The 27,994-nt window shown below is 43.1% G+C and overlaps 1 protein-coding gene across 1 annotated transcript; it reads left to right on the top strand.

Moving 5' to 3' along the window:
• Window positions 1-578: 578 nt before the first annotated feature.
• F9 (coagulation factor IX) lies at window positions 579-24,379 on the top strand. The gene is made up of 8 exons (XM_038416699.2): window positions 579-678; window positions 4,416-4,579; window positions 5,526-5,550; window positions 7,965-8,078; window positions 11,319-11,447; window positions 15,317-15,522; window positions 19,258-19,375; window positions 23,793-24,379. The coding sequence occupies exons 1-8, from the start codon at window positions 612-614 to the stop codon at window positions 24,335-24,337; spliced, it is 1,368 nt and encodes a 455-aa protein (XP_038272627.1). The 5' UTR covers window positions 579-611; the 3' UTR covers window positions 24,338-24,379.
• The last annotated feature ends 3,615 nt before the right edge of the window (window positions 24,380-27,994 follow it).

Raw genomic sequence — 27,994 nt, 5'->3', positions numbered from 1 at the left:
GAGACGTGCTAGCAGCCAGCCACTTCCAGGAGTGGCGTGGGACCAAGGCATGCAGGCAGCCTGCCTGAGCCCTGCTGCACCGGGGCCCCCCTTAGCCTGGGGGCCTGTGCTGCAGCCCCTAAAGCCCCTGCATTAATCCAGCCCTGTGCTCCCTGGCCAGGCTGGAAGCCAGAGCTGGGCTGTGGTAAGAGTTGCCAAGGGAGCCTGGGCCACTGTGGGGAGCCCTGGACCCTCCACCTGTCCTGAGCAGCCCCCTGGGCACGGGTCCTGTAGGCCAATGCATGAGTCTGTCACTGGTTCTAGAACTTGGGCTCTGTGGCTGTTTCTTTTACATGGGCAACAGCAAATATAAACCCACCTAACCCGGCCCACAATATTTCTTGGGGTTTGAAACTATGCAATAGGTTTATCCTGTGCAAAGTTGGGGTGGTTGCTCCTCCTTTCACATCCAAGCTACCATTTCAGAGAAGCCTCGTCAAATGAGCATTTGGGGACCTTAAATTAAAGGATTACCCGAAGTAAGCAAACAAGGGCCTGTACTTTGGAACTATTGATCCAGCTTCTCTATACTTGCACAAATCATTAGCGAAAGGATTGCTTGGTACACGAAAATGGCAAAAACCTCTCTCATGATCATAACTGGTCTTTTGGGATCTCTTCTCAGTGCCGAATGTACAGGTTGGTTCATTTTAAACCTAGCAAGTCCTCTGCTTTTTAGTTGCTCTCATAGATCGGATTACATTTCTGTCCTCTGATAAGGAATAAATCATTTACCAGCAACAAAATTCACATAGTAAGACTGCTGAATTGTACAGGTTCTCCATTTAAAAATATGTTTGCTCTTGAGAATAAAAAAAATAGGGGTTTTATGGTGATAAGATTAACTGCTGTGCCGCTCTTTATTTAAAGAATGGGACTTTTCTGATACTTTTTTTATGACTATTCATTTCAAGGACTTGCTCTAGATTCAGCCATTTTAATACAAATAAAACAATAGGAGGAAAAGATATTTACAATTTAGTGTCTGTGCCTTTTACTGTGTATTGGAATCCTAGAACAAATTGTCCAATAGACCAATAAATACATGACATGGTCCTTGGATTTGCTACTGTGAAGATTGTTTAAATGCCAAATTCGGGCTGAATTCAAATGCAATATTTTAAACTAAGATCATGAGCATGCAAGAGACCAGTTTGGCCAAAGAGCAGACATTTCTAATAGAAATGAGGCTGATACACCAACTATCACACCATTTGTTGCCTAGCTTTCCTCATGTCCAGGGACATGATCCTGCATTAAGGAAATCAAAGGCAGTTTTACCATTTACCTCAATGGAAGCAGGACCCAGTCCTACACAGGGAGGATAACACGCCCCCTCAGGTGGGATTATGAGGTTGTATTATGTTTGTGCTGTGTTGTGGGGGGGTGGAAGGGACTATATATCGGTGCAGAGTAGTATAATGTTATTTCACTTCAAACCAGACAGCCTGTCTTAGCTGGGAAGATAAAATATTCTTTCTAGTGTGTTTACTCACTGATTAGAGCTGAGAGCCTAAAGCACAGTATTGCGATACTTCTTGAAAGCAAACCATGGCAAAATATTCTTCCCATGCCCCGTGAGATGTGCCTACTACAGAATTCTGTGCTAGAGCTGGATACTGGAAACCTCATAGACCCAGGCACCGAGAAAGTGTATTTAAATTGTCTCTCCATTAACTCTCAGATTCACCTACTTAGCTACTGGTAGTTGCTTCCAGCCAGAGGTGTCCCTGGGGATGGAATAAAGTGCCTATTCCCCAAGTGGGCCTGTAGCCTTTTGTCCAGGGTGTTGTTTTATTTTGTTTTTAAAGCATTCTGCAGCATCAGTACATGACTGCATTAACTGGAATGGCAGAAAGGCAGTAACTTGAGTTAGAGGAGTGCTTTGCGTTATATTTTAATGAGGCATCTGAAGAGTTACCATCTAGATCTGCAAAAACAACAAGGAATCCTTGTGGCACCTTAGAGACTAACAAATATATTTGGGCATAAGCTTTTGAGGGCTAAAACACAATATTTTAGCCCATGAAAGCTTATGCCCAAATAAATGTGTTAGTCTCTAAGGTGCCACAAGGACTCCTTGTTGTCTTTGCTGATACAGATTAACACAGCTCCCCCTCTGAAACCTCTCATTTATATCTGGTGCACGTAGGTTAATTGGAACAGGTGCCTGCTGTATTCCTATTGGCTAGAAGCGTCCAAGAAGAGATATAAAGTGAAAAGGTTGCAGCTGATGTTCTAGTTTTTGTGTAATTAGTCTGGAGACTAATTGTGGAAAAAGGCAGCAGAGTTGCTAAAGCAAGCAGGGTGAAAGGCTGCTCAGACTATGGGTTTTGTCTCTGAGCCCATGGAGCTGAACATGTCTTGGACTGCACTAGACTGGACTCTTTTCACAGGTCAAATGCAAAATGGCAGGCCCCAAAAGCACATTCACCACTAAAAAAAGGGGGATTGTTTTCAAAGGTAAGGTGGTAGAACCATCTTTACTCATATGGATGCTGCTACACGTGATCTGTTGACAGTGATCGCCTTTGCATTTTAAGTGTGAACTGGTCAATGGTCAAAACTTCAAGGAAGAGAAGAGAAAGGAAATCAAGTTTTGATCCCTCCCCCAAACACAAACCAAACTATTGACATTGGACAATTTTTATTAATAATCACAAGTTTCTACCAGACCTGATTTCCAGGAAAATGTAATGTTTTCCTCCATTAAGATCTCAGGCAACGTAGTTCTATTAAGACCAAGCTTTTAATTCTCCCGGCACCATTGTTGCCTTTGCTAATTGAAAGCAAGTGTCAGCACAAGGAATACAGAATGGTAGACTTGTTTTGCAGTCATTTAAACTGTTATAAAAACAGTTGGCAGTCAGAATAATCACTTGCAGATAGAAAAGCAGTACTTGTGGCACCTTAGAGACTAACAAATTTATTAGAGCATAAGCTTTCGTGAGCTACAGCTCACTTCATCGGATGCTCACGAAAGCTTATGCTCTAATAAATTTGTTAGTCTCTAAGGTGCCACAAGTACTGCTTTTCTTTTTGCGAATACAGACTAACACGGCTGCTACTCTGAAACCTGTCACTTGCAGATAGAGTTCCATCTGAAGGGCCAAATTCCTGCCTTCAGTTACAGGGGGTAAGTGCAGAATGGTAATTCCAATGAACTCAAATGGGGTCAAAGTATAAATCTGGAGTAAGGACTTTATTGAAGTCAGTGCGATTTTCTCGGATGAAAAGGGGCATTTAATTAGGCACTAAGTGAGAGCAGAAACTAGCCTTCTAAAAGCAAATAGAGATTCTGTCTGGCTGTTACTAGTCCTCACAAGTTCCCTTTCTAGTCATCATGATGAGTTCCTTCTCTCTCTCACCAACTCTCAAGTGGCCAATGAAATTTACTCCCATTCACTTGGAAATTTGTTATAGTATAAACCTTATATGAACAAGAAGCTACATAATATTGTTTCGCAAATGTAATGCCCAATTTTAACCCCAAGCAGAACTGACAGCGCCATCTAGTGACCATGAAAGGATTTGATGTCTTTCACTGTAAGCCTGCTAGTCATAAGAAAGGGCCTTGAAAATCTGGCTGTAAAGTAGGTAACCAAGAAGTTTCTCTGTTTTAATAAGCAGATCTGCTCACACTCAGAACAGTGCTTGCGGTGTGAGGTGAAACAAAGCTCACTGGTTCCTAGAACATTGGAGAAATTAGTCAGGAACATTGAAACTTTGAAAAAATATTGCCCACACAAGGCTGCCATTAATAAAGTCTTCAATGGGGAATTTATCTGCCATGTGGTAGCCCCACAGGATGAGTTATTGGGATCTGGTTCAGTAAAGAGAAAATAGCACAATAATTTTAAGCTGTGTTAGTTCTGGAAAAAATGTAAACAATGTTTTAAAAGTGAAAACAAATAGTAATCCTCTCCTTTTGATTTTCTTCTAGGACAAAATTCACCCCTCTGCAGGGGGCCTGCATAAATCTTGTGCAGTACTTACCTCTCACTTAAGCCTTTAGCCTCTCTGCACTGGGGTGAAATTGAACTCAACAAGCATTTTCAGGCTTGGTCTACACAAAGGTTTTGTACCTGCATAACTATTTTGGTTAGGGGTGTGGGTTTTTTACTGATATAGTCATATGATTACAGCTTCTAGTGTGGACACAGTTATGTGTATACAGGTACCCTCCGTATACAGGAAGGGGAATAAGGTATACTAGAATTTTATTATGCATGTGCAATATGCCATGGTGTCTAGGTGGTGAAAACACAGGAGCAGAAAGCATGTTGTTTGAGAACACAGCATTTAAACATGACAGTTAAAACATTGAGGGGAATGTACCATCTGTAACTATGGTCTATGGGGTTTTTTAATTGCAGTTTTTATCAAAAATGAACAAGCAAGCTCAATTTTGCGCAGGCAAAAGAGATATAATTCAAATAGACTGGAAGAGTTTGTTCCAGGGAACCTCGAGAGAGAATGCAAGGAAGAAAAATGCAATTTTGAAGAAGCGCGAGAAGTCTTTGAAAACACGGAAAAAACAGTGAGTGTTGTTATGGCAGAATGACACCAAACCCAGCATTATGAACCTACTGGGGGAGAGACAGGAGGGAGACAATCATGGAAATTGCATGTGCAGTGCAATTGTCTGTGCACTGCTGTATTGCTCTCCCAGCAGATATCGGGGTGATTGAAATCCCCCATGAGAACCAGGGCCTGTGATCTAGTAACTCTTGTTAGTTGCCTGAAGAAAACCTTGTCCATCTCAGCCCTCTGCTCTGGTGGTCTATAGCAGACTCCCACCACGACATCACCCTTGTTGCTCACACTTCTAAACTTCATCCAGAGACTCTCAGGCAACTGAGATTATTTAGTCTGCAGAGGAGAAGAATGAGAGGGGATTTGATAGCTGCTTTCAACTACCTGAAAGGTGGTTCCAAAGAGGATGGATCTAGACTGTTCTCAGTGGTAGCAGATGATAGAACAAGGAGTAGTGGTCTCAAGTTGCAGTGGGGGAGATTTAGGTTGGATATTAGGAAAAACTTTTTCACTAGGAGGGGGGTGAAGCACTGGAATGGGTTACCTAGGGAAGTGATGGAATCTCCTTCCTTAGAGGTTTTTAAGGTCAGGCTTAACAAAGCCCTGGCTGGGATGATTTAATTGGGGATTGGTCCTGCTTTGAATAGGGGGTTGGACAAGATGACCTCCTGAGGTCCCTTCCAATCCTGATATTCGATGATTCTATGAAAAAGTCTCTTTTCCCCAAAGGGTGCAATGGACCAGCATAGCACCTATGCTCATGCGAGTCTCATATAAGCACTTATGCCTGTGCTGACCCACTTCATGAAAGGGATTTTAACCCTAAAAACTTTCTATTTGGATCCTTTACCTAAAGTTTTGGGGGCTTTACTTTGTGCTAGTTCTGTAATTTAATTTTCAAATTAAATATCAAGAGAAATTATTCATGTTATTGTCTGTTTGTTTTGCAGATGGAGTTTTGGAAAGGGTATATTGGTAAGAGATTTGCTTCCTCCACATTTCACATACATAAAAACCATAAGGTCATCCTGTATTCACCTTTCAGTAGTTGCCTATAAGTAATGGAAGGTACAGGTATTAATTGAAAGAATATTTCCCATTTAATGAAATATGTTCTACAGTAGAGCTGGTAAAAGTTATGCATAATGAATAATATATCCCCCCAGTTTAGTCCTTTTCCCTGTTCTGGTTGTAGATAATTCACAGCATTGGTTTTTACCAGTTTATTAATTATTGCATTTGTTCAATCAGCTTGTGTGAACAAGTTTCAATGTATGAGTTCCCACAGACCACTTGCTGTTTGTGATGTGTGATTGGTCATGTAAACCATGTAGAATGTTTCAGTTCCTATGGGAAAATGAAATGTTAAGGCTTGAGAACAAATGGCCAGTAGCAAATGCCCTGGTTGCATGCAAATATGGCTCTTCCTATGAATGGCCCCTCTGTAAACGTGTGTGAGCACATCATGTTTGCTTGGAAATAGTATATTAAAGAGAGCTATAAATGTGACCAAAGCAGATAGCTGTTTGGAATTCAAACCAATGCTCACAAACAGTTTTGCATCTCCTGTCCAACTCTGCTTCACACTTACAATCTGTCTCTTCACTCCTTGGTCCCTAACCTCAACTACCCCCCACACCCATGAAAAAACATTCAATGAACACTAAACATATGAAACTAAGGATGTTTCAGCAAATGAATTGCTTCATAGATTGGCTGAGCACATAGAGCAGCTCCCGTCTTAAATAACTCACAAGTCAGTCCAGACTATACAATAAAAAAGTTACATTTGCATTTTAAAATTGTCCCCTGAAAAAACAATCATCATGAAACTGAGACACTGTATTTTGTTTTTCTATGGTTGAAACTAATGACCCCTGCCAAAAAAAAATAATCTTACCTTCTCCTTTTATCACTGTGCATGTTTTACTTGTTTAGCTCACAAGATGCTGGTACCAGCCTCCATGCTGCGTGGGTGACATTCACTCCCATGCAGAAACCCAGCTCAAGACCTGTGCACCAAGTAAACCCTATTTGAGAGCTTAAGTGATGCATAGGCTAACACTCTATACAGCGGTGAATGTGGCCGTAAGTGGCCATCTTCTGTGCCACACAAGCAACCTTTTGGCAGTTTCCAAGGCTTGAGTCCTAATTCTCTGCTGCACTGTGCTTTGTGTCTGCACTGGTGTAAGTGGGTGCAAAACTCTGTTGAGGTAGAGTTTTACACTGACTTGCAGCGGTATAAGTCGATCCACTGAGAGACAAAAAAATACAGTCCCTGGCCTGCAAGCTGGTCATTCTGTAATTTGTTGTATTTTGCCCCGTGTTTGCATTGGAATCAGGGGTAAGGAGAGAGAGGATAAGAAAAGTATTAACAGGTGAATTTGCTGGTATAACATGAATGCGTCAGGGCACTCTTCACTTCCCATTCCCCTTTGGCTTTGCTCTGTCTTTTAAGAGTTTATTTCCTTAAGATTCAGCATCACTGATCCAGTTGCCAAGTCCCCGGGGGTTTATTGCAAATTTTCTGATAACTGGTGTTTTTCTTAGAGCCCCGGCTCCTGGATTCACCGGGATACATGAAAAGAAAAGGCGTACGTGTGGCACCTTAGAGACTAACACATTTATTTGAGCATAACCTTTTGTGAGCTACAGCTCACTTCATCGGATGCATGTAGCTCACAAAAGCTTATGCTCAAATAAATTTGTTAGTCTCTAAGGTGCACAAGTCCTCCTGATCTTTTTGCGGATACAGACTAACACGGCTGCTATTCTGAAACCTGTCATCAGGAAAACATGAGAATCTCAGCTTTCATTTGTTTTAAAAAGTCTGTTTCTAGCCCTCACAGTTGTGGAGAAAAGCTTGAGCCCTAAAGTTCAGGGTCTTACAGTAAAGGCTCAAAACCAGGTGGCTACACACAGTCTTCTTCAAGGAAGGATGAGAACTTAAAAAAACAAAAACAAAAACCTAATTTGGAGACAGCTGGCTCTGCATGTTCTCTAGGAAATCCACCTCCTAGCTCCAGTTTTCTAACTCAATCAGAAATAGGACCAGACTGATCTCACACTAGTGAGAACAGGCAGAGAACAACTGAAGTCAGGGCAATTAACACACCAAAAGACTGTAATGAGGTCAGGTTTGATGCCAAAATCAGGCCTTTGTGCTTAATGCAGCTGCAGAGGTCACCACAGGATTGCTGCTCTGTCAATTTGTTATGCAATTATTTTCCAGAATCTAAATTTTCCCTTAAAAGAAGTTTTCAGGTCCAAGCTTAACTTAACATTCTTTATCCTGAGCCTGGTAGGGTGTGGGAAACACTCACTGTTGAGTAGCAAAGGTGATGAATGCCCTTGTCTGCTAATTAATTGATCTTGTTTTCATTTCCAAGATGGAGACCAGTGTAATCCAAATCCATGTAAAAATGGAGCCCATTGCGCAGATGACATCGGTTCCTACGTGTGTTGGTGTCCGGCAGGGTATGAAGGAAGGAACTGTGAGCTAGGTATGTACCAAGGGGCCAGATTCTCTGCTGCCCTGCACCATACATAGTCACTTAGACCTGGGCAAAGTGGATGTGAATAACTTCCATTCTGATTGGCTGGTTTTTATACCCACTTTGCACTGCTGTAAGTGACCACTCAATACACAAGTGTAACCCATTGGTGAGTGTGTTACAGATCTCTCCTTCGGGGCCCAATCCACAGAGGAGATGCTACCCTCCCAACCCCAGCTAGTAAGGACTGGTTATACAGCTCATGCTAAAGCAACTTCTACTTCTTGCTATGGTGTCCCTGGTTTAAACCCTGGTGTTAGCCAAGGTGGCAGCCATCACATATTATAAATGAGACTCAGATTCACAGCCTGCTCAGTAATGTCATGTCTCCCAATGCAAATATTTAATCAGGAACCTCTTTTCTCTCCCTATTACAAGCCCTTCCAGTATGGATTATTTTAGTCAGGACTATTTAACTCCCCAGGTGAAATCCTGAGCCTAATGAAGAGAATACAATATTTTTTCCATTGACTTTAATGAGGCCAAGATTTCACCCTATGGTTCCATTCAACTTTCTGGGGAGACAGAGAGGAATTGGGCCTGATTAAAAATCCACAGAAATCAAATTAGAGTTTTCCCATTGACTTCAGCGGGAGCAGGATCAGAGCTACCATGCTGGTGGGTTGAGTATTGCCCAATAGGTTTATGCACACAGGGCCCTTTTTGACAATGAGTTCTCAACACATTGAAATGAGCAATGATCAACTACACACACACAGTATGATTCCAAAGACAGACAAAATGCAAATACTTTCCTGAAAGGCTCAGGAGATTATGAAAATAGAACCACTAATGGTTTAAAGAGCTAGGATCTCGCTGTCTCATTGTTCGTGTCCATCCTCTGATCTAGTATAGCCAGCGTAATGAATGAGCACTGAGAAGAGATTCTTTTTCTACTTGTGTTTTTACTCTGGCAGGGAAGAGGTGCGGGTCTGGAAGAGTGTTTTAAATTTGCAGCAAATATAAAATGGTCTCAAGCCACTGCAGTCTTCTGGTGGATGGGAGACTGGGACTAAAATAGCAATTGAAATGAAGTGACTGTAAAAATAGTAAACAATCACGTAAGCATGACGACAGGAATGGATGTGTCCTTGAGGAGTGGGAGAGAAGTTAATCCACTGTGAAGTTATTTGAAAACTCACCGAGGATTACAAGCAAGTCTATTGACTTGTCACTTTTGACACTTGGAGGATGAGATTCTGGAAAGACAAAGAAAAGCAAAGGGGAGCGTGCATCAAAAATGTTCACAACAAAATATGACAGGTTTCAGAGTAGCAGCCGTGTTAGTCTGTATTCGCAAAAAGAAAAGGAGTACTTGTGGCACCTTAGAGACTAACAAATTTATTAGAGCATAAGCTTTCGTGAGCTACAGCTCACTTCATCAGATGCATTTTCAATGAAAAGCTTTCTCACGAAAGCTTATGCTCTAATAAATTTGTTAGTCTCTAAGGTGCCACAAGTACTCCTTTTCTTTTAACAAAATATGAGTGTAATGGGAATGCCCCTGGGTTGGTCATCAGCAGTGGGGATCGAACCTGGGACCTCTGGATCTTCATGCATGAGCCTCTACTGCCTGAGCTAAAAGTCTCTTGGCTACCTCTATAGCAGGCTCATCCATCTGCACTTGGTCAAGCCTCCACTTGAGGGGAAACAGAACATCACCTCAAGTTGTCATGTCCTACAAAGACCCCCCCCCCCCCGGCTGAGGAAGTGCGTCCCAAGCTCCAGAGGCTTCCGAGTTCAATTTCATATCCAGGCCACCACCAGGGACACGGACACCCCTAGTGCGGTGTCAGTGGCAGGGGCTGAAGCTGGGGGCTGAGTCTTTTTGCTTAGACATTAGAGACGCGTGCAACAAGGACTCACTGCCTACTGCCAAGGACTCACCCAGAGGCATCAGCATTACACAAGGTTCCACTATAAGCTCCAAGCTTAGTTTCACCAAAAGCTGGACTCAGGCTTGTGAGCTGTTTGTGTCCGTCAGGGAGGATTTATGGTTTATGTCATGGGAAATCTGTGGTTTTACTTCATTTATGATGCAAAACTTGGCAGTTTAAACTGACATTTGCTTCGAGTTTCTTGGTTCATGCCAATCTGAAATCAGAATTCTAGCCCAAGAGTTACACTGCACCCTTTGACCTGGCATCTGGTCACCTGAATCCAAACTGAAGAAAGGGGGAGGAGGAGTGTGGTGGGGAATCCACGTGACCTGTAGCCAAATATTTGTACAAACCGTTCCAAGTGGAGCTTCCAAGTCCCTAAGAGCTCTGAAATGCTGTGTGGCCTCAATCTCGCTGAAGTCATTGTTTGTCAGGAGGCGGCTGCCCTAGTGGACTCTGCTCCCTCTCCATACTGCAAAGCAGGTCTCTGAAACCAGTCTCCTTGATAGCTTGCCAGGAGGCTAGGAGGTGCAGGGCAGGCCGCAGGTCCAGTGGATCGGCAATCAGAACCAAGTCCACCAGCCAAAACATTCTCCAGCAGAGAGAGAAATGGGGGGACCCACAGATGCTACCACTTCACCATGACTTTCCACAACACATTTTTCCAACCAGTTTCATCCAGTTCATCTCAGATATTTGCCGTTTTGGGGAGATTGGCTTTAACCCAGGATAGTCAATAGGTGGACCGCCAGCCAAATCCAGACTGCCAGATGCTATTGAACTGACCCTGAAATTTTTTTATTTACTTATGAATTATTATTATTATTATTATTTTCTCTGGAGTCTGGACATTGACTATACCTTGGCCAAGAAATTTGGAACTTGACAAAAAAATAATTGACTGCCCCTGCTTTAACCTCTTGGTCTCACATAAGCTGTACATGTATTCCTTGGAGAAGTGCATGGGTTAGATACGGTGGTTGAGGTTTTCAAGGAAGATGAAGGGATTTAACCATGCTTTCAGATGGAATGGGTTTTTTAACTCTGGTTCCCTTAACACACAGCAGGCATAAATTTCTGTCTGTACCGCTTCCTTATCAGTGCTTTCATTGGAAGAAGGGAAGATGCAAATTTGCTTCTGCCATGCAACAGTTTGGGTTGTTTATACGCTGGAGTCTAAAGGCCTGATCTTGAGAAGTGTTAACCACCCATTACTCTTGGACTAGGTCCTAAGTAAACAGCTCAGTTACATGCTTTGCATTTATTGCACTTTTAAAGTGTCTTAAGGGTTTGGTTTAATTTCTTTCAGATTCAACCTGTGCTACTAAGAATGGAGGATGCAAGCATTTTTGCAACAATGATCCACCCCATAAAGTTGTTTGCTCCTGTGCACCTGGCTATAAACTGAATGGAGATGGAAGATCCTGTGACCCTGCAGGTCAAGTTCTAAAATGATTTAAAGATTTGGGATGAGATTTCAAAAGCTTTTTAGAGCATTTAGGCACACAGTGTCATTGAAATTAATGCACCTAAATCCCCTTGGTGGCTTTGGAACCCCCAGCCTGGTTGTTTCATTAAGCATGTTATGAAATGTGTAGTATAGCAGGTTATCAATAACTGTGGACATTTTGTTGCAGATAAGGGCCACACATGCAGTTGGTGGCATAAAACTCCTTCCCCAAACAAGACGTAGAAAAAAATAGAGCCACACTAAGGCCACTACTCTGCAGCGCAGGAATGGGATGCTTAAGAGTAGACATTGGGACCACTGATTGTTTCAGGCAGCCAGAGACCCATCTATAGGTCATGTCTACTTTTCCTCTGTCAATGGACCAGTATGACCCCCTTACAACATTCTATATGGAGCTCCCCAACTTTTCTAGCCATGTGTCCAGCTTCTCTCATGCCCATAGGCATGCCTGTCATAGGAGTTCTTGCAAGCAAGAGCTATTACATTGTTGAACCCACATTCTTCATATTTGGGATGCTGTGGGCTTTTTGATTACAGTAGGCAGGATGGAGAAAGTCTACATCCAGTCAGAATGGGCTGCTGCCTACAGATGGTACAGATCAGGGCTAGATCCCATCTTTGAACGTCATGCTTTTGGGTATTATTTCTATTCCACCACTTGATAGTCAGAAAAAGACATGCAGTTGATGCTAAAATATGCAGCCTAAATCTATTGTTTAGGAGGTAAAAAAAAATCTTTAAAAGGAAATACATGGATTTTCATGGTTGCAACTTAAGAAGGAAGTTTTACGTTTAAAAAAAATCATGAAACAACTTTGACTTGTTACGTGGTCCCAATTTGATATATTACTAGCTGTGCATATAAAATAAGTGGTCATAGAAAAGAACAGTTAACTCTGTCTGCAATGTGGTTGCAGTTATGTTGGGCACAAGATATTAAAGAGACAAGCTGTGTGAGGTCATATCTTTTATTGGATCAATTTCTATTGGTGAAAGAGACAAACTTTCGAGCTACATGGAGCTGAAGAAGAGCTCTATGTGACTCCAAAGCTTGTCTCTTTCGCCAACAGAAATTGATCCAATAAAAGATATGATCTCATATAGAGTAAGTGAGACATAGCTATTAAAAATAACAGTTAACTGTCTTTGCATTTAAAGTACTTAGAAATGGCAACTTGTTTTTAAAAACTCTAAAATGCATTTACTAATCCATCAACAGCTTTTTAATAGTCTTCTCACCTTCGTCGATTGTAAAATATTTACCTATACATGTATAATTTCCATGCTGTTCTAGCTCAGACACATGCTGTATTTATATTGCACTGTAGTTAGTTGCTATAGAAATGTCAGTTATAATAAGCAAGCACAGTGGGAGAAATCTCTCTCTATAAATGTACAACAGGAGAGTTGATTTTCTTGGTTTCTAATTCTGATGTTCCGAACCACCCAGTAGGCTTTCCCAAACTCTTTGATACCTTTTTATGTGTTTGATTTATTGCAACGTGCCTACCATGAATCTCTCAGGCACATATACAGCCATCATTTTGGGAAGCAAGCTGAACACCACAGAAAATGATAAGCTTCCTTCTTGTGTATCACTATTAGTGATAGAGGTTTTGCGGAACAAAATCAGCCATTTCCCTGTGGCCCTATTGTTTTCAAGCTGATTTGCACAGGTATAGCTGATAGGGACTTTGCTAAAAGAATTCTGACTCTGATGCAAAAGATGGAATAGAACCTGTAACTGGGAATTATGTGAGTTGGTTGGTAGAGTGGAAGACAGGAACAGTGAAGCGCAAACAGGAACGAGAAGTAGTAAGCAATTACTTTCGTCACAGAAGTAACCAGGTTTGATTGATACAAAGAAGGGGCAGATCTGTTAGGTAAGAAATGTCACATTTGCATTGCTGCTTTACTGAGTAGAACCAGAGTCCAACGTCAGCTGGTTTGAAGGGATCTGGCACTATACGGCACAATTAATCTCCCTTCCCCGCATCTACTAAGGCTCTCAAACTTATTCAGAATGTGGAGATCATCTCCAGAGAGAGATTGTCCCCTAGGCATTTCCCCTCCTATTCGAGATTCCCCACCATCTCTCTGGCAGCAACAATTGTTGGCAGCAAAAATTGTTGGGTGTCAGGACTCCTAGCAGTTAGCTAGTAAGCCAGGTTAAGAGTATAAACTGCCATTGCTCCAGGAACGACAGGGTTGGAAGGGGGAGCAGGCAGAACCAGCTAGACCCAGAGGATGCAGAGTGGCGATCTCCGGGAAGCATGGTTGCATGTAGCCACCACCATAGGTCAGTGGTGTAAGTGAAATGCTTGTAGGCTTCCCATTCACAACGTGGTCCACAGTCTCGGACTGTGAGGCGGGGCTCATTGGAAAGCTTCATAGCAGGCAGGGAATAGGGGTATCAGGTGTCTGATTTTCGACCGGAACACCCGGTTGAAAAAGGACCCTGGCGGCTCTGGTCAGCACTGCTGACTGGGCTGTTAAAAGTCTGGTCGGCAGCGCAGTGTGACTAAGGCAGGCTCCCTGCCTGCTGTGGTTCTGCATGACTCCCGGAAGCAGCTGCACATCCGCCCTCCGGCTCCTATGTGTAGGGGCAGCCAAGGGGCTCTGTATGCTGCCCACGCCCCAAGCACCAGCTCCGCAACTCCCATTGGCCAGGAACCATGGCCAATGAGAGCTGCAGGGTGGTGCCTGCGGACTAGGGGAGCTCACAGAACCGCCTGGCTGTGCCTCCACATAGGAGCCGGAGGAGGGACATGCCGCTGCTTCCGGCAGCTGCTTGAGGTAAGTGCCTCCTGGCGCCTTCACCCCTGACCCCAACCCTGATCCCCTGCCTGCCCTCCGAACTCCTCAATACCAGCTCAGAGCCCCCTCCTGCATCCCAAACCCCGCATCCCCAGCCCCATCCCAGAGCCCTCACCCCCAGCGCTCCAAGCCCCTACCCCAGTCCTGATCCCCCTCCTGCCCTCCAAACCCCTTGGCCCCAGCCCCGAGAACCCTCTTACACCCAAATCCCTCATCCCCAGCACCACCCGAGTATGCAACCCTAGCCTAAAGCCCTCACACACACCCCACACCCCAACCCCCTGCCCTAGCCCAGAGCTGCCTGCTCCCCCCCACAGTCTGAAACTCTTAGCTCCAGCCTGGAGCCCCCCCCCAAATACACCCTGAACCCCTCATTTCTGACCCCATCCCGTGACATCCTTTCCATGCAATGCAACTCCAAGCCCCTAGAAGTCTCTTACTAAAACTGCTGGTTAGGTGGCAAGGACTTAGGCTGTACATTACAGCAGAGTTATGCCATGTGAGGCCCTTATTCAGCCAGATACGTCAGCACATGCTAACTTTAACCATGCAAGTAGATCCCTTGGGTCAACTGAACTATTCGGATGCTTAAATTTAGACATATGCCAGTACCATGCTGAATAAAGACCTGAGTTAATCGCATCCACATGTGCACATACACACAGGGTGGTTGGTGTTTTTTCCTTTTTAAAGTCCTCAAAATTGATTTCTAAAATCTGGAAAAGCTTTGTGCTTGCACTACCTAGGGCATATCGCTTGGAGCTCCTATTTCTGACCTTTGGATGGATTTATTGTTGTGTTTATTTGATTATGAGAGCTACTTACTTCACCATCAATTAATTCAAACATAAACATGAACCACTTGAATCAGCCCACTCCCCTAGAGCTCCTTTATCATCCTGCTGGTGAGATGTGTGAAACATTTATCTCCAGTTTTGCCACTTAATTTGTAATAACACTTAATATGATGCATGGCCAGCTGAAGTGCTACTTTATGAATCTGTACCTTCTTCTCACAGTGCCGTTTCCATGTGGGAGGATTACAGCTCCCGAAGCCAAAAGCAAGTACACCCGGGCCATGAATACCTTTGACAAGTGGAACTACAATTCTACCGATGATCATGACGAAGCAACAGACAATACCACTCAAATCACACCCATCATTAAGCCAGTTACACGAGTTGTTGGTGGAATGGAAAGCAGGAAAGGTGAAGTTCCTTGGCAGGTACTGGATGTTCTGTTCCTGTTGGTATCCTGCTAAACTTGATTGGTCTCATGTCATTTTATACAAAGCAGCATTTCTCCTATATGCTCTTCGATGCACTTAAAATCTCAGAGTCTTTTGGCCCATGTACATTATCTATGCTGTAGCAACATACTTTACCCAGTTCAGGGCCACACTGGCAATGTGCTAGGAGACAGAGTGACTGCATCTTTGTCCAAACGGGACAATCCAACCAGATTTGGCTGCTGGCAGAATAGTACATGAGTGCACCAAGCACTTCACTGCGAGCAGTTGAGGGGAAGACTTCTGTGATCAAGCAAAACTTATGGGGACATGTTGACATTTTGGGACACAACTTCACAGTGAAGAAGGGAGAGAGCCAGGTTTTAATACTTCATATGAAATTGTGGGCTATTTTTCATGATATTGTCACTGAATGAATCAGAATTTACAATCAAAGGTTCTGATCCTGCAGATGGACCCACGTGGGCAGACTTCTGCACCCAGGCAGAAACCCAGTGATTTGAGGGGACTCCAGAAGGGTCTGCCAACACTTGCAAGATTAGGTCTTAGATTTGGGTCAGGGACTTCATTTTGCCTGGCGAGTGCCATGCACGCATATGGCATCATATAAATAATTGCTATGTTCCTTGCTCATCCTCTCTTACCATGGAACACCTATAGGAGTACACAGATTGGGCCAGATCCTCAGCGAATGTAAGTCAGAGTACTTCTACCGGCTTCAGTGAAGCTAGATAATTTACGTCAACAGGAAAACTGGTCCTATATATATATTTGAAGGAGTCTCATCTTCTCCATCTGCTCATTCCTCACCTGAAGTCACAAACAGATATTGTGACATCACAGCCATCTCCATCCAAACCAACAGGGATGTAATAAAATAGAGATATTGTGATGTCTGGAGCAGGGAAATGCAAATAAAACTCCACCCACTGACTGCTATGTAAGCAGTTGTAAAAATGAGGAGCAGCAGAAGAGAGGTGCAGAAGAAATTGTTACTAAACGGAACCTTTTTCAAAGTCTTCCATAGTTATCCTGGCTTAGAAAAGGTGGATGTATCCTGCAATGGCTGAGAGAGTTAAACAGTGAACTAATAAAATTAGTATGAGGTACAATCTTTTGATAACTTGAGCCCCAGCACAGCCGGTAATGGGGATTGCAAGACCAAATAAATTTGTTAGTCTCTAAGGTGCCACAAGTACTCCTTTTCGCAAATACAGACTAACACGGCTGCTACTCTGAAGACCAATGAATAGATGCTGCACAAACTGGGATATAAAATCTTCACTCAGACAGATCAAGTGGAGGTATTTTAATCCTGTCTCAAACAGAGGGAAAATGACATTCTTCAGGAGGTGTTTCTAGGAAGCCGAGTAGCGAAAAAGAGAGCTCAGTAAGAGGCAGAGAGAGCTTTGCTGAAGAAGCCGAAAAGCGAAGGGGGGTTAAGTTAGAAGGTTAGCAGCTGGCAGAAGTGATCTTACATCTTAAGGATGACAGCAAAACAGTTGTGTTTATGTGAACATAGCTGGTCACACACAAGTTGACACTAGGTTCTTCAATGGACTTCAAAATAGACAGACGTCAGGGCCCCAAATCTGACATCAAAAATCAACATTTAGGTGCATCAGGGAAAAAACAGATCCATCGTATCCAGGAACGACAAAGCTTGCAGTCTTGCCCGGACTACCAGCCCAGAGATGCTCAAAGCCCTGCATTCTCCGGCTCCATATGTTGCATGGTGATGATACAGCACTATACAATGATTCATCTCAATTGACATAAAATAATATATAGGAGACACGATGGTAGGATACACATTTAAAAAGAGTGACGGGGGAACCACACAGGCCTGGAAAAACCCCTTCAAATTCCAATGCTTAGCCAACTCTCAAGAGGCCTTTACCAAGCCACGCGACTCTCCTGCTGCCCTAAACATGGGTGCCTCCCCATTCCCAGTTTTTATCCCCATCATATGGGGAAGTAGCTAGTAGACCTGCTACCCTATAAGAGTTGACAATGGTCAGAAGCTCTGCTACCTCCTGCAATGTGTTTGAGTGGCCCAGTACTCCATTTGGGCTTTTTTCCAAGCTATCCCCCCCTTCTGTGTCCCCTTTCCATTCATCTTGGGGCATTCTTCCCCACCCTCTCAAGTGTGGAGTCGCCTTCAGGATCCACCTATTTTTCTCCCCCTTTGTCTCTCTCCTCGACCTCTTCCCACCCCCATGCTTTCTCTGGTCCATATTCCCTTCTCTCCACCACCCTCACATGTTTCTGTGCAGAGTTCTTGTTGAGGAATTGTTTCTAAAGAGTGAGCGAATCACTCCATGCAGGAAGATAGCTGGAGAGCACAAAACAGGCAGCCCTCCTGACAGCTGAAGGAGAGGCCTTTAGTGGCTGCAATGGATAACTTCAGGCAGAAAACCCTGCACCTGGGCCAGTCTACCTGAGACAGACAAGGACACAGGGAAAAGGTAGCCCAGAACTTCTAACAACATGCACCACTATACCAGCTCTAGGCAAGAATTTATGGTGCTGTAAGTTCTGTGATGGACTGGCACAAACAGCCTGATTAATGTTAGAGAAGGCCTTTAATGTCACTTGTAATCTAAGACATTGCTAATGGACATGGGCCCAGGACACAGAATTCAGACCTTCATCTAAACTGTCTCAGATCTTGGGAACAGTTGGATCTGGAGATTAGCTTGGGCCACATCTCAAATCAGTAGCAAATACTTCTTTAAAATTATGTTGATACTTTTGCAGCCTGATATTTAAGTAGCTGAGTTAGTTTTGTAATTTTCAATGTATACCTGCCCTCCGGTGGCCAGGTACCTTTAAGTCTACAATTGAGTTACTTAGAGCTCTCTCTTGCCAAAATAAAACATGGTTGGAATTAACAGGGGCATTTATCTTTCATCTGTACAAATAGATACTGTGCTTTATTAACAGAGACCTGTGAGATACAAAGTATTAATCTTTAATTGTAGAGCAGATCATGTTTGGTGCAAACCTCTTGTAGTATGTAAGCTTACTTCTCTTAGTTATAGTATTGATCTCTCATGCTTAAAATTCTGCTTCTCAGAGCTAAAGAGGCAGCAGGTACACTTGCAGGAGGAAGCTGATATCTAGTAGCAATTGTGTGCTATTTAAGGAACATAGCTGGGAAATCCCTCTTCTAAATTAATTGTGCCTAGTAAATTAGCATATTTAATTTGAAATTAAGTTTTGGAATGTAAAACATGTAGGCCTGTATCCCCTGGCTACCCCTGGAGCAGCACTTAGTGTCTTATAGCAGAGGATCTGGTCCATTGCCATTATTCTCACCGGTGTCCGATTTAACCTGTTCAGGAGTCTGTCTGGAATGACGAGTTGAACTTCATGTTGTGTCAGATTGGTTTCCCCTTGTCATGACTTAGCCAGAGGAGGGATGGGAGATGGCATTTAGCCATTGGTAAGGTTGTCTTGTGAAATGTGGTCAAACCAGCAGGACTGGACAGGAATAGCTCAAGAAGGGAGGAAGGACACTCAGGAACTCATCAGAAATTGCCTTCTTGCATGAGGAAAAGTGGGTGGTTGCTTTCACAGTGTCAATTTTGCATGTACCACTTAGCAGTGGCTGTTCCTCACCCCTTGTCCATTCCCTTAATATACCTATGATGTTTGATTTCCCTTCATTACTGGTTTGTGTGGTACCCAAGGCTTCTCTTTCTGTAGGTTCATTTACAGAATAGTAATGGAGTAGGATTCTGCGGGGGGTCTATTGTCAATGAAAAATGGATCGTAACAGCAGCGCACTGCATTGTGCCTGGCGCACAGATTACTGTTGTGGCAGGTAAGCAAAAGGAGGTCTGAATGCATTAGTGGATATTCAGTTAGGTATGCTAAATAAATTGGCGCTATCCAGTTTATGAACATGTTTATCATGGCAAAGCTTCCCCTAAGATCCACCCCACACACAAGTCTAGTTATGTCACTAGACTTGTGCCTGCCACCCATGTTCCAGCGGGGTGGGTTTGTTACGTTGATGGGACAACATGGTTTTTGGCAGGTAGGGCACAAGGGTTGTATTACAGCCCGATAGCCACGTTATCCCACTCCAGCTGTACATACAAACTGTATTACAACATGGATGCCTCTCTCCAGGCCAGACAACTGTGCCATGGTACCACTAGAGTTGTAATGTAACAGGCTTTAAGGTGTCCACTGACTGCAAGAAACAAAAGATGTAGGGCCAGGTCCTTAGCTAATATAAATTGGCTTAGCTCCATTAAAGTCAATTGACTTCAGTAGAGCTATACCAGCTTACACCAACTGAAAATCTGGCCCATAGTAAATTAGAAGAGGTAAGTTCAGGGGGCTTTAATATTGTCTCCAGGATTATGGCTCCCAACAACAAGGGCCTAAAAGAGAGGAGTTTATGGGTCTCTGTTTAGTGAAGCAAAAATCCATAAAACCACCACTCAGAATATGACAAGGAGCAGTCTCCCCTCCGAAGCCTTAGCTGACACAAAACGTGAAATACCTTATAAATAGATCCGCATCCGAGCCGCAAAAGTGCTCCGCAGATATCCTCATTTGTGGCTATAAAGCGGATATCTGCAGATTTGCGGGGCTCTGCTTATAAGAGCATCTCTGGCTTTCCCTAATATGGGACTATCGGTGGCAGTGGGTCGCACAGCTCCAAATACATTGACCAACTAGTGTCTCGCCTTTGGCTAAAAACTGCATTTCTGCTTCCATTGTTGTCAGGCTTTAAGCTTTCATAAAAATAACCGTTCGCCTAAAACGTCACACAGATCTGAGACTTAACTGAGGGATCAGCAGAAGCAGAAATAGATCCTTTAAGACAAATTCTGTAGAAAGCAGAAACTGTGGACTGAAATAGAGAACTGAACTTCTATGCATAACAACGTCCCTGTGAGGTGTAGACAGGCGCTAGGAAGCCAAAACTGACACATCCACAAAATGACTTCATTGCATCTTTACCAATGCTATTTCCGCCCTCAACCCCCTGTTCCCATCACGTCCCTCCCCCAGCTTTTATTAATTGCCTATAGGAAACCTGAAGATAATTCAACGCAGGGCCCCGTAACTAAGGCAAGGGTAAAAAGGTGATGGTTCACAGGTGTGGCACAAGTCAGTTTCCTCAAGTGGTTTATGAAGTGTGTATTTCATATTATAACTGCTGAGCACATGGGACACAAATCTAGTTAGTAGCAGCTGCTAACAACAACAGATTCAATTGAAACATGCAACACACCCAGAATAAAAGTTAGGTGATCTAGGTATATTTATAACTGTCACTTAATTTGGACCAACTCAGACATTAAGAGTGGGATTGTTAAAAAGGCTTAAGAGACTAGGGAGCACAAGTCCCATCAATGAGAATGGCTCAAAGCCCTTATTGGATTTTGATCCACCACTTACTTTTGCTCTCTTGGCCCTTGATTCTGCCTGGGTGTACCCCTGGGACTGATTTCAACAGAACTCCATGCCAGTACAGGCTGCATCTGGGCCTGCATAGGATCAGGGTCTACAGAAGGTTGAGTGCCACATTTTCTACCATTTACTTTCAACCAGTTTTGCCTCCATGAAAGTTCACAAGGGTGACAGAGCGTATCTGTTAAACTGCGAGTATACAACTTCTGCTCTTTATACAGCGGAAACAGTTTCACGCTAGAAGGGCCTATTTTTTGGCTTGGAAATGGGTCTGTTTCTGGGTTTGCATTTTGTAGCAAGTTCATCCATTTCTAGTTTCATCACAAATGTTTCACACCCCTCCGATTGGGATACAGGAGGATTGTTTGGGAACACAGCTAGGTTTTATTGGAGTAGATTTGATTGACAGGCACCAAGGAAAGAGGGGGAAAGATCGGGGGTTGCAGGTTTTCACAGTGACTTTGGAATATATGCCAATCATGCATATCGCACTTGCCCCTCCATCCATGCCAAACACCTACCTTTAGTTGTAGCACAATAGCGCCCCCACTTGAAATATTTAGCAAACAAAAATAAAGGCATTAAAATTACCCCCACAAATTCCACATAGGGTGTATGTTTAGCCTGTCCCCCAACAATTATGCAGCAATACCAATACCAATACCAATAAGAAAAAAACCCTCAAAGTCTCCCCCTTGTGTGTCTTATTTTTACAGTTTAGTAATGTCATCTGAAAAGAAATCCCTACTCCCTCATTTATATCTCATATCCTAATGCACTGAAAACACACACTCACAGAGCGTGGCCCACGATCAGTGTAGTGAGCAAAGCTGCCATAGTGGCCCTTGTCAGACAATAACATTCACATGAACGCAGACAGCTAACTGATTATATGACTTCCGGCTCTCTCTGCATGTTCAGCAGGAAGCCAATACACCGTTAAAACCAGAAGCACTGTGACTACGATTGACAGACCAGCTCAGATCCTAGAGATTGCAGCAAAGCTCCTAGAAAGATTGAGGCAGAGGCAAAACATGCCCGACCCACTTTGGGCCACAAAAAAGAGAAGCGGGTTGTTTGTGACAAGCTGTTGATCAGGTCTCAGGAGTCCCCTCCATCCCACCCTAGTTACCTGCAGATTTAGGATGTTGGTCACAGTAGGGAGAAGTGATTCTGCTGCTGATTTCCTTGCAGAGCTAGTTAGCAAGCTGCTTGGGCAGGTAGACTTTCCTTTGGGTGGGAAAGGATTTCTCTGACTGCCGCCAGACAAATCTTAACGCTGTGCAGACTCAAAACACCTGAAGTCTTGACAAATTCCCCCTTTTTGTCTAGAAAAATCTTTGAAGGAAGGGAATACCCTGCCAACAAATCAGCTGCAATAGCCCTGAACAACAAACTGCCTGCAGCTGATTTTTATCCTCAGCAGAGGAAAGTGTAGGAAGCTGGGGGAGGGGGATCTGCAGGAGCTGGGAAAGATTGGCTTTGGAACAGAGACTTTGTGTTTACTCGCTTTTAGGGCCTAATATTCCAGTTGCTGGCAGCAACTACCTGCATCTCACTCTGTGGGGTCACGGTCCTTTAGGAAAAGATACAGATTGTTTGCAGGTTGCTGTTGTTCTGAAGTATTGTTTGCTAATAAGGGGTCTGTTTTAAAAAGATAATATTCTTGGTTCTGGAGACTTTGTAATATCCCAGGACAACGCTCCCCCTTATAACTCTGCAAAGAATTGCCAAACTTCTGTTATCCCGAACACTACAAAATTTTGATCACCACCCCCTATTTTCAAAGGGAATGTTTGGGCTCCGAGGCCAGGGTTAGCCTCAACTGTTTGGGTTGTTTGTTTGTTTTTTTAAACACAGTACTATTGGATCTTTAGCTGGGTGGCCACCGTCTCTGGGCTAATACATCATACAACGTGGTCAGCTAAACTTGATGTATGTGTAACCCACTGGTGCGTGTGTGTTGCAGGTTCCCCTCTGTGTTGCTCCACAAAGGATACGAGTTGTTAGAGCCCTCGGCTATAGTGCATTAACTCAGACCATAGCACCTCATGCTGTCCCTGGTCTGTCACTTCAAGAGGGTGATCATTGCATCAGGCACCTATAGAGCTAAAAGTATGAACTGCTACAGCTTGAAGTAAAGAGCCAAGACTCTGGATTTGGGGACTGTGGCAATTCATCTTCTCCCTGGATTGGCACAGCGGGGAGCCCACAGCACACACTCATCAAGAGGTTGCATTTGCACCATAAGGGACATAAGTCATTACCTGCTCCTGCAGCACTGGACTCTGTCACATAGCATAAAGAAACTACTCATGAGCTATCACTGGTATTTGGTTTCCTACTCCTTGTAGGGCAGACACTAATCCTGCTTCTAGTGAAGTCAATTTCAAAAGGGGGCAGCATCAGGCCCTAGCTGAGGAGATAATCACACACTTTGGCCTCAGTTCTGCAGCTGGCAAGCTTTTGCCTATGTCTCCCTTTGCAGGATCAGGGCCTTAGTCAGATCTGTTAATAGATTGCATTGGCATAAACACACAGCAACAACTAGATTATACAGCAGCAGGCAGAGTGAACCTTGTCTCATCCAACAGATGGCACATCTAATATCTCCTTGTAGTGCGGCGCACTATCAGCACTGGATATGAGCCAATTCCCAGTGTGGGATTTGAACTTATGACATTTTGGCTCCCAGCTGATCCTTAGTTACACTATAAGTATCAGTTGTATGTAGTTACTAATGCTGAGAGTATATTTAGTCACCCACAGGTTGTTTGTAATTGTAAAAAGCATGACATGTCTTTCACCAGGTGAACACAACACGGAAGTCAGTGATGGTACCGAGCAATATCGCCAAGTGGTGAAAATCCTTCCACATCACACCTATAATGCCAGCCAAAACAAGCACGAGAATGACATAGCACTGCTAGAGCTTGGGACCCCGCTGGAGTTCAACAGCTACGTCACCCCCATTTGCATCGCCAGCAGAGAATTCACCAACAGCCTCCTCAAGTACGGAACTGGCACCGTGAGTGGCTGGGGAAGCCAGCTGTTCCGGGGAAGGGTGGCCACAGTCCTACAGGTTCTGAAAGTCCCATTTGTTGACCGTGCAACGTGCATGAAAAGCAGCACGTTTTCTATCTTACATAATATGTTCTGTGCCGGTTACCATTCAGAGGCTAAAGATACGTGTGAAGGGGACAGCGGGGGCCCTCATACTTCAGAAATAGAAGGTACCTGGTTTCTAACTGGAATAACCAGCTGGGGGGAAGAGTGCGCACTGAAGGGCAAATATGGTATCTACACCAGAGTATCAAAGTACACCAAGTGGATAAAAGATAAAACAAGTGGTTAATCAACAGAGCTAAACCTTTCTATTGCTTTTCTGTGCATTGCCTGATTAGGAGATGTTGGAGAATGTAAAAAAAAAACAAAAACAAAAACAAACCCTAATTTGTTTTTTCTTAAAATGTTGCATTTTAATAAACAATTTTAATAGAACCAATTTTTCTCTTTGAAGATAAATATTTACGCAGGGCGTTCAGAGTGCATGTGGTTAAAAAGAAAAAAAATGCATTCATTGTAAATGGCCAAATTCTACCCTCATTCTTGAGCATGCCTCTACCTTTGAAATCACTGTTGCGTGTTTGTAGCAGAGGACAGAAATTTGAGTTGAAGATACAATACTGTGAGCTTTTGCAGCGACTGAAAGAATAACGCATTACCTTCTCTGCCAACAATCTCAAGGGTCTGGAAGTTTTAATGTCAACCAGTGCAAATATTGTTACGATCAGTAGGAAATTCTTGTGTGAGATTTATTAACATGTAACACTGGTTCTCATGATGTAAAATAACCTGAAAGCACAGACCTATTAAAAACTCACATGCAAGTAGCTGCAGGATTTGTGATACTGATTTCTGCCGAGACTTGATTCTAGGTTATGAAAAGATAGATGCAAACAATTATCTCCATAACTTAACATTCAATGTATTATTCAGAGTTAATTATAACTAGCAACCAGATCCTCTGCTAGTGTAAATTGATGTCACTCCATTGACTTCAACGAAACTATGCATATTTACATCATCAGAAGAACCGGACTGATATTTTTAAAGCTCATACAATCCTCCTTGTTCGATTACTCATGGGTATTTGAGAATGGATGTCATTCCAATGGGAAAGCAAGTAACCCAGGCTTTGTATTCAATGGGATTTTAACCTTAAAAACATTGTAATTCACTAAGATCCAGGTTCTCAAAGGTATTTAGGCACCTAACTCCTATTGAAAACAATGAAAATAATGGGAGTTAGGTGCCTCTGAGGATTTGGGCTTTATTGCCTGATCTACTGCCCACTAGTTATTCCAGTGGGCAGCAGATTAGGTCTATATGGTCTGTTGCTGTTCCTATTCAAATTAATGATAGCTTTGCCACTTGAATAAATCAGGCTCTTGCTCAATATATTCAATCTATTCATGCAACATAAACACCATTGTCCAGTCTTGTGTCATATCCCTTTGATCTTCCTCTGACTCAAGTCATTTACGTTATTAAGACATTATTGTGCTTTGGGCATCATTGGTTAATTCTAACAATAAACGCATTAATAAATAAACCTGATGATGGAACACCTAAGAGGACTGAAAATATTGTCCCTTAAACGCTGAAATTTTGAAGCATTGTATGCTCAGCCATAAGAGAATGTGAATATTTGGGAAACAATTTACCAAGTTTCACCCACTTTTGTAGCCTCCAGATTCACCTCCTCATTGCTATCAGACTATCCTTAGCTACTTAACTGGAAAAAGCAGACAAATGCTGCAGAGTCACTGGCTGTTAGCATAAAACAAAGCCTTGTGTTGAGCAAGTACTTGTCTAATAAAATAATACACATTCTAAGTATGGGATTCCATTTTTGCTGTATGTATTAGTTGCTTATGGTTCCAGGAACTAAATACAACTCTATCCCATTAGGGCTGAAATCTTCGGTGTGGCAGCACATTGCATTTGTAGCAAAACCATATCCTAAAGAACTCTCACCAAGTTGAGATGTGGGATGAATGCATCCAAAGGTTTTGCATTGTTTTCTTGGTAGTTTAGGTATATAAACTAATATCTGATTCAGCGAAAGGGCTCTACTCCACACTCAGAGAGGACAGGGCTTAAGTCATAACAGCAGCAAAACCATTCCATGGCGGGTGGTACATTGGTGGATGCAACCTGCTGCTCCTATCTTTGTGTTGCTTTGGGCTACTGGACCCACCAACCCCCATGTTGTTTGTACATCAACTGGCCACCCCTCTCACCTGCTCACTCAGCTCCACGGTGTCCCTTCACAGCTCTCTTCTCCCTGGACAGCGGAAATATCCTTAGCTTCCCTGGGTCTTGCAGAAGGCCTCATGAGTCCATCCACGATGCCCCCTTCCCATAGGAGGCAGAAAGATATTTGCTTTAGGAACTGATGAAGCTGAACTAAACAGAGCCTTCTGAGACCTCTACAGAGGTATAGCAAATTTTGAATCCAATTCACTTGGTTAATTGCGTATTTGTTTATCCATACACTAATATTTCCCAAATTCAAGGGAAGTGAAATAAATATAGTTGAGGGAAAGTTTAAATAAGATCACTAACTCCTGTCTCATTTCCACTGAAAAACAGTGATTTCTATAAAATTCCATAGGCCATGCTGTCACTCCTGTGGGATGGTGATCAGCATATTCTGGTGATGTACAAGCTTTGTCACACAGCTCTACTTTGGGCGTTGGCCAAAGCATGACAGCAAATGCTTGCACAAGCAATACTCCTTGATTTGCAGGACCATCCGCCATCTCGGCTTCCTTCCCTCACAAAGGCAGAATATTAGCCGGGGAGGGAACCTGTGGTCAATAAGACTTCTTTATGTCCACTGTATCATTTGGAATTCTATGGCTCATGTACATTTCATAAGGTCTCTGCTGCAGGCTGTACAGTGAAGAGCCTTGGGAAGACATCATGCGTTACTCCCCCAATACGGTAATCCCACAGCAACCCTGGCATTGCATGGATCAAAGGGCACGTGCTAGCTGGCTTCTCCCCTCCCCTTCAGCAGTGCTCAAAAGGGAGCTCGATTGCCACCTTCTTGCCACTTACAGTAGCATGACACAACTATGCTGAAGTGGATGAAACAAATGAATACTTCATATGGGGTAACCAAAGCTCCATGCTATGACAGAAAGTAAAACATTGCCTCCAGCCATTCTTTAAATGCAGCTGCTGTATTTATCTAAATTGAGCTAAAGCTTACGAAAGCTTATGCTCAAATACATTTGTTAGTCTCTAAGGTGCCACAAGTACTCCTTTTCTTTTTTAATTTTAGCCTCATTTCTGAAAGTCACCAGTCACTATAATTTTTGCCTGCTGTATCTATGAAATGCCACAAACATGAGTGGTGTTATATGCAAATGAATTACTAATAGGCACTAGGTTTGGGCCAGATATGGTCCCTGATTCAGGGAAGCACTAACCACGTGCTTAACTTTAAGCATGTGCTTAATTCCATTGAAGTCAATAGGAATCAAGTATATTCTCCTGTGTTTTCCTGAATTAGGGGTATCCATACTGCAGGCAAGGGCTATCCAAGCTTCCCCAAACAACTCTTCCAAAAATACTTCCACTCTGAACTGCAATACCTTTACTATCCCAGTCCTGGGACCCTCTTGGCTAAGTTTCAGACGTGCCAAATTGTATGGTAGTTTTGTGATACAGATCAATGTTCACTAAAGATTTCAAAGATTAAGGACAAAGGATTTATACTTAGTTTTTCAGGCTATAGCACTAGTCACTGAGACCTCTGTTCCTCTTATCACCAGTTTATCTGCCACTAAACAAATCAGTTCATTTATAATATTGATATGTATTATTTTATGTCAAAATATGTATAAGGGTTTTATGGCTGTTATGAAGAAAGGAAATAGTCAACAAAATGAAAACTATTTTTGTAAAGTAAAAGTACAGCACTCAGACAGAATTAAGT

This window comes from Dermochelys coriacea, chromosome 9, assembly GCF_009764565.3.
Source record: "Dermochelys coriacea isolate rDerCor1 chromosome 9, rDerCor1.pri.v4, whole genome shotgun sequence".
Taxonomy (NCBI): domain Eukaryota; kingdom Metazoa; phylum Chordata; order Testudines; family Dermochelyidae; genus Dermochelys; species Dermochelys coriacea.
Note: the sequence above shows the minus strand (reverse complement) of the source record. Positions and strands in the feature narration are given on the sequence as shown.

What these genes read in the sequence shown, in the direction of transcription:
- F9 (XM_038416699.2), top strand. Translation starts at nt 612, where the DNA reads ATGGCAAAAACCTCTCTCATGATCATAACTGGTCTTTTGGGATCTCTT. An exon ending in TCTCAGTGCCGAATGTACAG is followed by an intron (nt 679 to 4,415) that starts GTTGGTTCATTT and finishes TTTTAATTGCAG; the next exon opens with TTTTTATCAAAAATGAACAA. An exon ending in TTGAAAACACGGAAAAAACA is followed by an intron (nt 4,580 to 5,525) that starts GTGAGTGTTGTT and finishes TTTGTTTTGCAG; the next exon opens with ATGGAGTTTTGGAAAGGGTA.